The sequence below is a fragment of the Salmo trutta genome, chromosome 11 (assembly GCF_901001165.1).
Source record: "Salmo trutta chromosome 11, fSalTru1.1, whole genome shotgun sequence".
Lineage (NCBI taxonomy): Eukaryota > Metazoa > Chordata > Actinopteri > Salmoniformes > Salmonidae > Salmo > Salmo trutta.
This window is the reverse complement of record NC_042967.1, coordinates 11,035,952-11,050,398: the sequence shown is the minus strand read 5'-3', so window position 1 is coordinate 11,050,398 and position 14,447 is coordinate 11,035,952. Positions and strand designations below refer to the sequence as shown.

The 14,447-nt window shown below is 42.9% G+C and overlaps 1 protein-coding gene across 2 annotated transcripts; it reads right to left on the bottom strand.

Moving 5' to 3' along the window:
• Positions 1-781: 781 nt before the first annotated feature.
• Positions 782-14,422, bottom strand: LOC115202207 (F-box only protein 8). Of its 2 annotated transcripts, none has more exons than XM_029766185.1 (6): positions 14,135-14,422; positions 10,128-10,525; positions 9,408-9,534; positions 8,675-8,793; positions 8,388-8,584; positions 782-3,541 (listed from the first exon to the last, which is right to left on the bottom strand). In XM_029766185.1, exons 2-6 carry the CDS (start codon positions 10,514-10,516, stop codon positions 3,354-3,356), a joined length of 1,020 nt encoding a protein of 339 aa, XP_029622045.1. In that variant the 5' UTR covers positions 10,517-10,525; positions 14,135-14,422; the 3' UTR covers positions 782-3,353. The 2 variants fall into 2 exon arrangements, with proteins under 2 accessions (XP_029622045.1, XP_029622046.1); XM_029766186.1 differs by lacking the exon at positions 14,135-14,422 and adding an exon at positions 13,792-14,114.
• Positions 14,423-14,447: the final 25 nt, after the last annotated feature.

Below are 14,447 nucleotides of genomic sequence, written 5' to 3'. Positions count from 1 at the left end.
ATAATACGAGTATTGGAAGGCGCTTGGAGCTCCTTTTGGCACAGTTATATAGGTCCTCAATGTAGAATAACCCCATGGTTGTTGCAACAATGATATTAATCATATCTTAATTATACGAACATGTGTTTTACTGAAAAAGCTGGTAGTAAATGAATCATTAAGCCAATTGATCTTATCTTCTAAAGTAGGTTACCAACCATTCAATCATGAACCATTTCAGTTCTCCATCCAATTTAGCCTAGTATTTGGCATTGCTATGTTTTTTTTTGTTGGCCCTGAAATGAGTCTTTGAGGAAGACAGATAAAGTTGAGTTATATATTCTCCCTTGTGTCTCCCTGCACTATGGAGACCTAAAAAGGGTCAGGGTACACATTGCATCACCACTCTCTAAACTTTCTCAGATTGACCCCTCTCCCATGCAGCTCTAAGGGCCTTGTATCTCTGCTGACGGCCCCTGTGACTCTCGCTCTTTTCATTTACAGCACATAAAGCACACTCTGCTAGAGGTCGAGGGTCATGTTGTGTCTGGAGTCGATTTACCCCCGTCTATCTATACACCGACAGGCTCAGAGGAAGTCTATGGTTAATATATCCACTATGGATCGGGGCTTTGAAATGGGGTTTGGTAGTTTTGAGAGCCGTGTTTGAGAGGTGTATATAGGGGACTTAATTCGTAAATATAGTGTACATAGTCGAAGGGTGAATCAGTAATGGTCACAATCTTGAATATCAAAACATTATGATCACTGTAGAAATAGTCACAGCTCAACACAAGGGGAATATTTTGTCAAAGTTTTATTTGTATACAATCTAGACATGTTTCATTTCCAGTGTTGTCATTCAGCAACCTATCTCAGATGTAAATGGTTTTGTTAGGCTGTTGAAATGGGAGTTGTCTATAAAATTCTCAATCCATAAATCCACACTGGAAACTAAAATGTACATGGAATTGAAGAAAAGAGAAAAAAAAGTCTGTACTGTCATTTGCTGCTGTTAAACTAAGTGTAATTAACATTTCATAAATATTACAATAATAATCTCAAATCACTTAAATTGATCATGGTAGTAGAGAACATTTACTGCGCAAAGACTCAGTTCTCTGCATGCAGTCCAGTGCTCATACAAAATGTCAGTGCAAAAACAGGTCAACTTATGAGAAGAAAAAAGATCTGTTAAAATACATCAAAATAAAATGTTTTTTTTAAAAATATAAATCTCTATACATGTGCAAATAAAATCTGTGTTTTAATCAATTGTATGCAAACATTTACCACAGTAGTTATTCTGCTCATGCTCACATGTCAGTTTGGTTGTCATTTTTAACATTTTGTTTATTGGCACTATAACTAATAAAGACTGCATGGCTAAGACAACAGATAGAAAACAAACAGTCCTTCAGATATGTGAGAACTAAATAGTGTGATATATATAATATATATAGGATTCAGAAGACAGCAGTGTGGAGAGAAAACACCCCCTGGTTAAAGTGCTCACTAGTTAGTAACAATCTTATAGTCCTGGGTCATGTGCAATCTACTGAACACTACATATAGAAATGTCACAAATAGAGTGTACATGATTCCTTATTCTACATGTCAGAGAGGTATGTCTGATCTAGATGACATATTTCTGGACATTTATAGCAAATAGAATCAAGCCCTTAGAGTCACTGGGGAGAGGTAGGGAGAGAAAGAGTGCGAGGTTGCAGTCATAGAATAGATTAGAGATTGACAGGAAGATTTAAACATGATAGAGGCATCAGTCCAGAGTCACACACAAAAATCACAAGATAAATGTATTCCGCAAAGGATGGTGGGAAAGATTAACGTTCATATCGGTGGTTTCACTTATGCTGTTTACACAGGCAGCCCAATTCTAATCTTTTTTTCCCTCTTCACTAATTGGTCATTTGACCAATCAGATCTGGATGTGAAAAGATCGGATTTGATTGGTCAAAAGACCAATGAGTGGGAAAAAAAAAATCATCAGAATTGGTCTGCCTATGTAAACGCAGGCATTGGTGCTAGTCAGTGCCGGAATGTGTCCCAAATGGCACCCTATTCCCTATATAGTGCACTACTTATGACCCGAGCCCTATGGGCCCTGTTCAACTGTAGTGCAACACATAGGGGAATAGGATGCCATTTGGGATCCAGGCTGTTTTGAAGGGGTAGAATGCTTGTTAACACAAAAGGATAAAGTAACAGATACACTAACACAACTTCATTTACCAACATTACCTATCCCAGCTTGGGCACAGGTAAAAACTCACTGAACAATTGTCCTCAACTTTGACACCTATTTTTCCATCAACAATCAAAGAGCTGTATTACCAGTGTTGTGTTAGTTAGGCTCCAAATATAAGAAAATAGATTGCAACATTGAGAAACTAAATCGGACTTGTCCAATAAGAAACATTTATTTTCATCTTCCGTAAACGAAAAACATTTTCAATTTTTCACACTAATTAATAAGACCCAGCTGAGATGCATGTAGATGAGAGTTCACATTACAAACTCAAAACTGGACTCTCTGAGATTCCCATGGACATTCGAGTCATCCACACACATCATTTCAGAGTATGACCCATGGCGATTACTTTACAACTCATAAAATACTTTGGAATGGACGCAAATAGTCCTTTGAAGTGCTCTGCTAAAAATGAAAGGATTCCATGTTGTAAATGTGGTTGGACTAATTATTATTGTGCCTTTTGGAAATTCATATTAATTCCATCCAATTTAATCCAGCTCACAAAGTAAAGGACAAAAACGCAGCGGAGTTTCTACCAGCCCCATTAGTCATTCTTTTAAGTTCTTCTAATTGTAAAAAACATTCCAACAAAAACAACATTTAAAAAAGAAAACCAGAATATTAAACTCAAAACTCATACTTAGAGTAATTCACAAACCAAAACAGAGCATAATGTGAACCACAACTGCTAATTGTTGCTGTAATAATATTCAGTCCTTGTTCATAGCATATGTTTAACTTCTTCTGGACTTTGTTAACATACTGGAGCTACACTTCTGCGTGGTTAAGCTGGAAGTAGTTGGTTATATTGTTGTATGCTACTTGTGTGCCGGATATACGTCTAGCCTGTCTGAGGCCTCGCACCTTAAGATGTCACTTCATGTGGGCGGGCCAAATCTCTACGCTACTTGGTCTCCATTGGCTCTACAGCCGGAGAACAGATCGCCTCCCACCCAGTATGGAAACAAGCATCATCGCTAGCAGTACAGAACCCTATATTTAGAATGACCAGCAACAACTATTGTCCAAAGTAGTATCCTGCATCAGTGCAATCACTGGTTCGTGTACTTCACTGACACCACTCCTCGTCACTTCCTGGTTAGGCCGCCACGTGGCCGATGAGATAGATGTTGTCGTAAAGATGGCCGACAAAGTCCTCGCTGATGTTTTGGGCAGCACGGCGCGTGTTGCGGATGAACTCGCGTTTGGACATCTTGTTTTTGACGTGCGGGCTGGTCAAGTCTATAGACAGCAGGATGAGCGAGTAGCAGAGCACATACACGGCATCTGGAGAGGAGAGATGGACAGAATGTGAGAGAGAGCGAGAGAACTGGGAGAGTGGTCAAACAAGTCCCAGCACCAAGCATCCAATGAAGACAAAGTTGTATATGTGGGGTGGCAGCTAGCCTAGCGGTTAAGAGAGTTGGGCCAGTAAGGTCGCTGGTTTGAATCCTGGGCCGACCTTGAGCAAGGCACTTCGTCGCTCTGGAGAATAGCGTCTGCTAAATGACTAATATATATATATATATATATATATATATCTATTTTAGATCAATAATGGAGATGGGGCACACACACGCCAACAAAATACATATTTTATCTTGCTTAGTAATATACATGTATTCAATATATTAGCCAGCCCCAATGTTTTAGTTTGTCTTTCTCAGTCCAGCAATACTTTCTCTGTTCATTGTGTGGTCATCACTTGGCTGAGAGGGTGGGTGGGAGTTCAAGAATAAAACAACAGGGAGACAGAGTAAAGGGAAGACCAGAAAAGAGCATCAGAACAAGAGAAGGGCAGATAAAGAAAAAAATAGTTTCATAATGACGCGTCTACAAAAAAAAAAAAAAGAAGCACATTCTGAAGTGTGAATTATAGTTCTTTAAGACAGGACACATAACAGGGAAGGAAAGAGACGCGTCTACTCATATTCTCAGATCTTACAGTGTGGGTATCAGCCCTGGTTCTGGGCCGACTAAGAGGGGTTGAACAGGGGGGTCTCTTTAGAGTTGGAGAGAGAGAAAGTGTGAGAGCATACATCTCCGCTCCTCCGTTACTGTTCTGCCAAGTCTATCGCCAGTAAGTTTATAATAAATCAGCCGACTTCTCCTCCAGGACGACGCAGAACGGCCGAGAACCGCGCCAGATGTTATTACAACGCCGTCCTGTGGTTGGCTGGAGCGCTGCCCTCACTCTCCTAACACTTTAAGCCCGTGGGATTATTGTGGCTTTAGGGACCAATGACAGTGTTAGTACAAAGATTTCTCACATTTGACTCATGCAACAAGGACAGGACAACTTGGGTCAAGTGCAACACCAGAGCCCTTTGTAAATTACAGAGCCATTGTGGGGAGATCAACAGACGAGAGAAGACCTAAAGCCTGTGGGATTTGTTGAGCGTGGACCCCGAGTTAGGAGTTGTTCAACTGTGGCAGAAACTGGCAGGTGGTTGCAGGCGCTGTCAACAGATAGACGCATGATGTCAGGTGTTTACAGTGACATCACCTATTCCGTTTAGCTCCTAGTGGAGTAAAGGGCCTTTTACAGTACTTGGGTCTTCTAGGGCTCGGTCCTCTAAAGCTGATCTACGTCTAGACTGGTTGAATCCATCTGTTGCCAGTACTACAACATCCACTTACCATTGCCACGGGAATTATCAGGTGCTGAAGCACCCCCTGAAAAATCTAAATTAATATATAGTACCAGTAAAAAGTTTGGACACCTTCTCATTCAAGCGTTTTTCTTTATTTTTACTATTTTCTACATTGTAGAAGGATAGTGAAGACATCAAAACTATGAAATAACACATGGAATCATGTAGTGAACAAAAAAATCCAAATATATTTTAGATTCTTCTAAGTAGCCAGCCTTTGCCTTGATGACAGCTTTGCATTCTCAACCAGCTTCATGAGGTAGTCACCTGGAATGCTTTTCCAACAGTCTTAAAGGAGTTCTCACATATGCTGAGCACTTGTTGGCTGCTTTTCCGTCACTCTGCGGTCCAACTCATCCCAAACCATCTCACTTGGGTTGAGGTTGGGTGATTGTGGAGGCCAGGTCATCTGATGCAGCACTCCATTACTCTCCTTCTTGGTCAAAAATCCCTTACACAGCTTGGAGGTGTGTTTTGGGTCATTGTCCTGTTGAAAAACAAATGATAGTCCCACTAAGCCCAAAACAGATGGGATGGCGTATCGCTGCAGAATGCTGTGGTAGCCATGCTGGTTAAGTGTACCTTGAATAAAAAAAATAGTTAAAAAAAAAAAAAGTAGAAAAATAAAAATCAGCGACAGTGTCACCAGCAAAACACGCCCACACCATCACACCACCTCCTCCATGCTTCACGGTGGGAACCACACATGCAGAGATGATCCGTTCACCTACTCTGCGTCTCACGAAGACACAGCGGTTGTAACCAAAAATCTAAAATTTGGACTCATCTGACCAAAGGACAGATTTTCACCGGTCTAATGTCCATTGCTCGTGTTTCTTGGCCCAAGCAAGTCTCGTCTTCTTATAGGTGTCCTTTAGTAGGGGTTTCTTTGCAGCGATTCAACCATGAAGGCCTGATTGACAGTCTCCTCTGAACAGTTGATGCTGAGATGTGTCTGTTACTTGAACTCTGAAGCATTTATTTGGGCTACAATTTCTGAGGCTGGTAACTCTAATGAACTTATCCTCTGCAGCAAAGATCATTCTGGGTCTTCCTTTCCTGTGGCGGTCCTCATGAAAGCCAGTTTTATCGTTGCGCTTGATGGTTTTTGCAACTGCACTTGAAACTTTAAAAGTTCTTGACATTTTCCGAAATTGACGGACCTTCAGGTCTTAAAATTCTTGCCATAATATGGACTTGGTCTTTTACCAAATAGGGCCATCTTCTGTATACCACCCCTACCTTGTCGTCACAACACAACTGATTTGCTCAAACGCATTAAGAAGGAATGAAATTCTACAAATTAACAAGGCACACCTGTTCATTGAAATGCATTCCAGGTGACTACCTCATGAAGTTGGTTGACGGAATGCCAAGCGTGTGCAAAGCTGTCATCAAGGGAAAGGGTGGCTACTTTGAAGAATCTCAAATATATTTTGATTTGTTTAACACTTTTTTGGTTACTACATGATTCCACATGCCATTTCATAGTTTTAATGTCTTCACTATTATTCTAATGTAGAAAATAGTAAAAATAAAGACAAACAATCAAGATGTGCTTTAAGTGTAGATTTATCTTTATTTTAACGGTTTTGTCAAAATTATTGTATGAACCATTTAGGAATTACAACCATTTTTATACATACTTGGACAAACTAAGAATCAAATGAGTTAATACTTGGTTGCAAATCCTTTGCAGTCAATGACTGCCTGAAGTCTGCTTCGAGTCAATGTCCCTCTCCACTGTGAAGCGCCGTCCAATGAGTTTTGAAGCATTTGGCTCAATCTGAGCAGAAAATGTAGCCCTAAACACTTCAGAATTCATCCTGCTGCTTTTGTCAGCAGTCCCATCAATAAATACAAGGGAAGCAGCCATACATGCCCACACCATAACACGACCTCCACCATACTTCACAGATGAGGTGGTACACTTCGGATCATGAACAGTTCCTGCCCTTCTCCACACACTTCTAATCATTCTGGTACAAGTTGATCTTTGTCTCATCTGTCCATAGGATGTGGTTCCAGAAATGTACATGTACATGTTTTTTGGCAAACTCTAATATGGTCTTCGTGTTTGCGACTTACCAATGGTTTACATCTTGTGGTAAACCCTCTGTATTTACTCTGATGAAGTCTTCTCTTGAATGTTGACTGACACATACGTCTACCTCCTGGAGGGTGTTCTTGGTCACGCCAACTGTTGTGAAGGGGATTTTCTTCATCAGGGAAATTATTACTCTGTCATCCACCACTGTTGTTTTCGGAGGTGTTCCTGAGCTCACCAGTGTGTTCTTTCTTTCTAAGAATGTACCAAATAGTTGATTTGGCCACACCTAATGTTTCTCTCTGCTGGGTTTGTTTGGATTTTTCAGCTTAATGAGGTCTTCCTTCACTGGCAGTGACAGCTCCTTTGGACTTCATATTGAGGGTTAACAGCAACCGATTCCAAATGCCACACTTGAAATCAACTCTAGAAATTTTATCTGCTTACCTGTAAATGAACTAATGGGGGAATAACACACCTGGCCATGGAACAGCTGAGCAGCCAATTGTCCAATTACTTGGACAAAAATGGAGGGACCACATATAAAAAGTGCTGTAATTCCTACACTGTTCACCCGATTTGGATGAAAATACCCTCAAATTAAAGCTCATATTCATTCTTTAATTACAACTCCAATATGCTGTGGTAGACAGCTAAAATAATAATATTGTCAATGTCCAAATATTTATCGACCTGACTGTATATATTTTTGTATTTCACCCCCTTTTTCCCCCCAATTACAATCTGGTCTCATCGCTGCAACTCCAACGGGCTCAGGGAGGCGAAGGTCGAGTCATGCGTCCTCCGAAACATGACCCACCTAACCGCACTTCTAAACACACGCCCCCTTAACCTGGGAGCCAGCCACAGACTGGGGGTCAGCCTCCAGGCGCCTGGCCCGCCACAAGGAGTCACTAGAGCGCGATGAGCCAAGTAAAGCCCCCACGGCTAAACCCGGACGACACTGGGACAATTGTGTGCCACCCTATGGGACTCCCGATCACGGCCGATTGTGATACAGCCCGGGATCGAACCCGGGTCTGTAGTGACATCTCTAGCACTGCGATGCAGTGCCTTAGACTGCTGTGCCACTCGGTAGGCCCATCTCTTACAAAGTAGTGCGCTGGGCCTTTACTAGTACTGTATTAGCAGACCGATGTAGCAGTCTGTAGCGCGGGCAGACGGCTAGATCATCGGCAAAAAAAAGAAGAAAAACAAACATTACAGCACCCACACACATCTTGCCTCTAACTAAACACCTGTCAGGACTACAATTCCCTCCACTAAACTAAACATCCTGTAGAACTACAACTCCCTCCCCTCACATGGGCTGAATTAATATAACGTGCACCGGAACTACAATCCCCTCCACTCATCTGACTTCCCTCAACACCCTGCAGATTAGAACTACAACTCCCAGCAGTGCACTGACCTGGGCTGAGACCCACGTCCCGGACCAGGGCGGGGTTGCAGGCGCAGAAGCGGTGGGAGAACTTGGTGATGAGCGTCTCCAGATATTCGCCCCTCTCCTCTGGGGCGTGGATGTGTCTGAAGAAGTCCCTCAGTGCGTTGGGCAGGAACTGGTTGCTGAAGTTGTGCAGCGTGACCAGCTCGTCCAACACATCTCTCCTGCAATTAGAGACAATCCAATAAGAATTCGAGAAAAGCCCAGTGAGAATTCGAGAAAAGCCCAGTGAGAATTCGATGAAGAAAACCCACCTCTCATCTAGGTATACCCTCAGCATCTTCCAGTTGAGCGTGCGAGTGCAGAAGATGAACTTGGCCAGGTCCTTGGGGTGGTCCACCAGTATGCCTTTGGACATGAAGTAACTGATACCCTATTGGAGAGAGAGTGGATCAACATGAAACACACACACACACAGAAAGAGGGATTAGAGGGGGAGAGTAGAGAGAAGAGACCCAGACAGCACCATCTCAGTCCATCACACAGTGGGGCTATCACATGCCCTTTAAGTGGCTGGCCATAGTGAGCCTAATCCACTTAGCGATACACAGACAGACCAAATAACGCCATTAGAATGTTCCACAGATTCTAGGGAACCAGGCTTTGACCTGCAGTGACCTCCAAGGCTGTGATGTCTTTCAGAATGCATGCATCAGCAGTAAACAAGTCATTTAGCTGGTAGTCATTTGTCTTCGGGGTGGGCTGAAGTGTGGTGGGTGTGATGTGTACTTACTATTTCTAAATCATTATTTTTTTGTGGTTTTCATAGTGAGGAAGGCTGATCTATGCAGAATCAATAACATACAGAGAAAAAAAAGCTAATTGGCCCGCATACATCTAGCCAAATCTTATAAGGAACAATTTCCCGGAAACAGATTAAGCCGGCTTTATCTATGTCCGGGAAACCAAGTATTTCAGTGGGGAAGCGATGCTTTATAAAAAGGACAACGAGGCATTGGGGATAAAGGTGAAAAAGAGATGACTTACCTCCTGATGGTTAGCGTTGAATGTCAGACTGCCTTCATCTAGCATCATGTAGAGTCTTCTATATGAGAAGCCATAGGGAAGCCTTCTATTGTAGATGGAACAGTGACCCCATGTGGACTTACACAAACTAGGACACAGCCAGAGAGAGACAGACCAAGAAAGTCAGGGAACAAGCGAGCGACATAGAAAAAGGGAGGACTGCAATTAGAAACATGATCACCCAATCAACTCTTTGAACCATTAAAAAAGCACATTGTCACACAGAACCTGGTAAATGTTATACCTACTTGTGGCAAGCACCATTTGAATGATTTGTGGACAATTAAAAACATAGATGAATCTGTAATGGCATATCAGGTCCTGTCCTGCAGCACACTTCTCATTGGCCGCATTCACACGGGGAGCCCAATTCTGATATTTTCTCCAATAATTGGTCTTTTGACCAACAACATCAGAACTTATCACATTTTTTAAAGCTTATCTTATTTGGTCAAAATACCAGTTAGCGACATTATTTTGATATAATTCATTCTGAATGCCTTCCAACTGTACTCACCCCTGCCTCCCTTCCACATACCCTGTTAGTCTACTACTCACCCCTGCCTCCCTCCCACAGACCCTGTCAGTCTACTACTCACCCCTGCCTCCCTCCCACAGACCCTGTCAGTCTACTACTCACCCCTGCCTCCCTTCCACAGACCCTGTCAGTCTACTACTCACCCCTGCCAGAGGTACTCGTCGTGGCCCAGGTCCTGCCACACGCAGGATGCCAGACAGAGGTCTGTAGCGTTCAGGTAGGACAGGATGGTGATGCTGAGCTCTGGAGGAAGCATCTCCAGGTCTATGAAACCCTGCTGCCCCTTCCCCCGGCGGGCACGCAGCAGCTGGTAGATGTCTGCCCCTTGGCAGTGCTGGGGGTGGCGCCGCGGGTGGGGGTGAGGTGGCAGGTCGCCCACCCCGGGGGAGGGGGGAGCCTGGCCTGGGTTAGCCCCCATCTCCATCCCCAAGTCCCGGGGATCTCCGTCAAGGCCTGGTCCAGCGTCCCAGTGCTCTCCGTACTCCTGCTGCAGCTGCTGGTTCCTGGCCACCCTCCACAGCCCCTGACCCATCTGCAGGATCTGGTGTATAGAGAAGACAACACAGGCAGCACAGTCTGCATGCGTCATAGGGAATAGGTTCCCTCAGGAGGAATATCAAACAGAAGTAGCTCAGTGGTCTAGTTACTAGGCATTAAATTGAGAATTTCCTGGCCATCCAATCTGGCCTTAAATAGCCATGTACTCTTATAATCTCCACCCGGCACAGCCAGAAGAGGACCGGCCACCCGTCAGAGCCTGATTCCTCTCTAGGTTTCTTCCTAGGTTCCTGCCTTTCTAGGGAGTTTTTCCTGTGCACCATCGTGCTACCTTGTTTAAATGTTTTGGAAACTGGATTACTTCCTGGTTACTTTTGTCACTGGCATGGCAACAGCTGATGGTAGGCATATCTATCTTGGAGTTACCGTGCTATGCTGAGTCACTGAAGGGCTCAGCGGTTGTCACAAAATAGAGAAACATCCGTGACGGGTCAATTTAATCTGGACTCAGACCCTAGCTGTTTGTCCGCATAAACATTTCAATGATTGCTTTGATTTTATTAGGCTAACGTGTGCGAGATGACACATGAAAGCAGAGGCAATTGCTTCCTGAAAGTGCTCTCTGGAACAGTCTCTAAGGGTTCGAGGATTCTAATGTGACTTTGCACAACAAGCCATTTCGAAATACACTGAACAAAAATATAAATGCAACAATTAGCGATTTTACTGAGTTACAGTTCATAATGAAATTAGTCAAATTTAAATAAATAAATTAGGCCCTAATCTATGGATTTCGCATGATTGGGTAGCAGCGCAGCCATCGGTGGGCTTGGGAGGGCACAGGCCCACCCACTGGGGAGCCAGGCCAGGCCAATCAGAATATGTTTTCCCCCACAAAAGCGCTTTATTACAGACAGAAATACTCCTAAGTTTCGATCCCGCAGGTGAAGAATCCTGGATGTGGAGGTCCTGGGCTGGCGTGTTCTGCGGTTGTGAGGCCGGATGGACGTACTGCCAAATTCTCTAAAACGACGTTGGAGGCGGCTTATGGTACAGAAATGAACATTCAATTCTCTGACAACAACTCTGGTGAATATTCCTGCAGTCAGCATACCAATTGCACACTCCCTCAAAACTTGAGAAATCTGTGTCATTGTGTTGTGACGAAACTGCACATTTTAGAATGGCCTTTTATTGTCCCAAGCACAAGGTGCACCTGTGTAATGATCATGCTGTTTAATCATATTCTTGACATGCCACACCTGTCAGGTGGATGGATTATCTTGGAAAATGATAAATGCTCACTAACAGGGATGTAAACGAATTTGTGCACAAAATGTAAGAGAAATAAGCTTTTTGTGCATATGGAAAATGTCTGAGATCTTTTATTTCAGCTCATGAAACATGGGACCAACAATTTACATGTTGCATTTATATTTTGGTTCAGTGTAGGTACTATATGCATCAAGCCTCCCATCTCCATCTTTACCCTTATAATCCTTTAGCCAGGAAAGACTATCTTACCCCTTCCATTTATAGCCATCTAAACCGTTACCCCATCAAACAGGAGACAGTGCAACTGAGGCAAGGCCTAAACCATGTAGCCTGCTATCATTTACCCTCTATCATGCCAGCTATGGCCCTGTTTATTCTCCATGAAAAAAACCCATCCATAACACAGATCGACGTGGTATTACATTATAAACCAGAAGTAGCCTCAGTTAACCCGCTAGGTGACATGCATTCAACTCTCTCCGACTCCCCTGTCAGTAAGTCTCAATGAGTGGGTTTGTAGCTTCATTTCTAATTCTTGTGTTTTTGTCACACGTTTGTTTCCCCTTTTTTCTTATTTAACTTGCATTGTTCGGAAAGAGCTTGTGAGTAAGCATTTCACTGTAAGGTTGTAGTTGGCACATGACAAATAAAAAGTCAGACAGTTTACACTACAGGCACTCTCTTCTCTCTTGTAATAGCATCTTAGAACGGTTCAGAGCTGAATCATAGCCTGGTCCCAGATTTGTTTGTTCCAGCTTGCCAACTCCTGTAGTGATAGTTAAGACAGCACAAACACATCTGGGATTAAGCTAGAATCATCCATCCCTGTCACTACAGCTTAATCTCAATTCCAGCCTATTTAGCCTAACGCTCCTCGGAATTCCTCACATGTTCTCAATTCTTTGTTTCCCCATGTGATGTGGGTATGCTCCTAGGCTGCTTGCTGCTACATTGCTGCAATGCCATTGCACTTGTTATTCAGCATTCCCTGCTTGCTGCGGGAGCATTAAGACTTTAGGCTACTCAAAACACACTGGGGAATGTCTTAAAGCTACAATATATGTCACTTTTTAGGCAAGCTGACCAAATTCAAAGAAATGTGTGTTCTAGATATGTCAGTCTCATTGAAAGCAAGTCTAAAAAAAGTGGTAGTTATGTTCTTTGTAAGCTATGCCCATGATTCACGTTATGTTTATTTTTTGCATCTTTTACTTTTGTACACAAGCTTCAAACAGCTGAAAATACACTATTTTTGGATACGGAAAACATATTTCACAGTGGTTTAGATGGTACAATGATTCTCTACACTGACTGATTATTTTGTCACAAACTGAAATTAGGCAAACTATTAGAATTTTAAAGTTGACATGAGTCTACTGGTTATATGGTGAGAGGGTTACTGTAGGTCATAGATGTTTCTAGACATGTAGGCCTAGACTAGGTCTAGATACATAGCCTAAACTGTATGGATTAGGTCAACTGACCTAAGGGTGTATTTGTTCAAATGTGGATTGATGTCTTACTGTCATACTTATGACGGCCTAGCTTGCGAGTCAATTATTTTAAGTATTTTCTGAACAAATAATTCAGTAGAAGAAAAAAAACGCACTCATTTAAAAGGAGAGAATGCACAGTGCATGGTGTGATCACATTGGCTGAATTGATGTATTGCGAATGCACAGGACAGGCATATGGTTGGTCTAAATTGGTAGTTGGTTCATGAGGTGGGGCATTCAAATGAGTTGGGTTTGGGGGTGTTTTAACTGAATCTGGTGGTTGCAAGCATATCATTTGAGTTTCAAATGAGCAACTATCTACAGTGGGTTTTGACTTATTCGTGATGGAAAAAACAGGTGGTAGCCTACCTGTACATGTGTGTACGGAGAATGTTGTACCCAATGGGCTGTGTACAGTCAATAAAGTGACGCAGCATACAGATTCTGAGAAATCATTCCGATCAGCCGCCTACTGAATGTACAATCTTTAACAAACTAATGCAAACGTTATGCTAGTGAGAAGGACATTCATACATACCTGTAGTCATGTAATAATAACTGTCTCTTGGTAAACAGAGGTACCATACTCTGTCAAGCACTAGAGTTATGTGCCCCATCGTCTGTTGACGTTTGCCTAATTCAGTAATTGGATAAACTGTCATACAAAGTCAGACAGTAGTGGTCTGGAAACATGTTCAGTGTCTTGCTGTAAACAACATCAAACGTGAAGTTATGTTCTGCAGCTGATATATAAATCATTTCACTATCAAGCTAGATTGACCTAAAGCTCTCGCCTTTCTTCAATATAATTATACAAGCCAACCAGCCATTGGGGAGGATCGTCTGGTCGATGACAGTCCATCGTAACCAGCGCCACCTACCTGAATTGTATGGAAGACTTTACCGCCGCCGCGACGTATATACAGTCCAGAACGTAAACAACTTTGGTGGGAATAGTTTTGGGTCTTCTACCGGTAACGAGATGCTCCCATTTCCGTTAAATGCTGTCCAAAAAGACCCACTCTCGTCGCTGTTGTAGAGAAAAACTGCTCACAAAGTGACAACAGGCCTAATCTGCCCCATCACTCAATATGGGGCTTCTTCAACTCCTCCTTTCGCCCTCCTCTTTTCACACGCACTGTTGTCTGGTTTGACGTTTCGCGTGTTATTGGTGGAAATGACGTAGCTATAACT

What these genes read in the sequence shown, in the direction of transcription:
- LOC115202207 (XM_029766185.1), bottom strand. Translation starts at nt 10,516, where the DNA reads ATGGGTCAGGGGCTGTGGAGGGTGGCCAGGAACCAGCAGCTGCAGCAG. An exon ending in TCAACGCTAACCATCAGGAG is followed by an intron (nt 8,794 to 9,407) that starts GTAAGTCATCTC and finishes TCTCTCCAATAG; the next exon opens with GGTATCAGTTACTTCATGTC. An exon ending in GGACGTGGGTCTCAGCCCAG is followed by an intron (nt 3,542 to 8,387) that starts GTCAGTGCACTG and finishes TCTCCTCTCCAG; the next exon opens with ATGCCGTGTATGTGCTCTGC.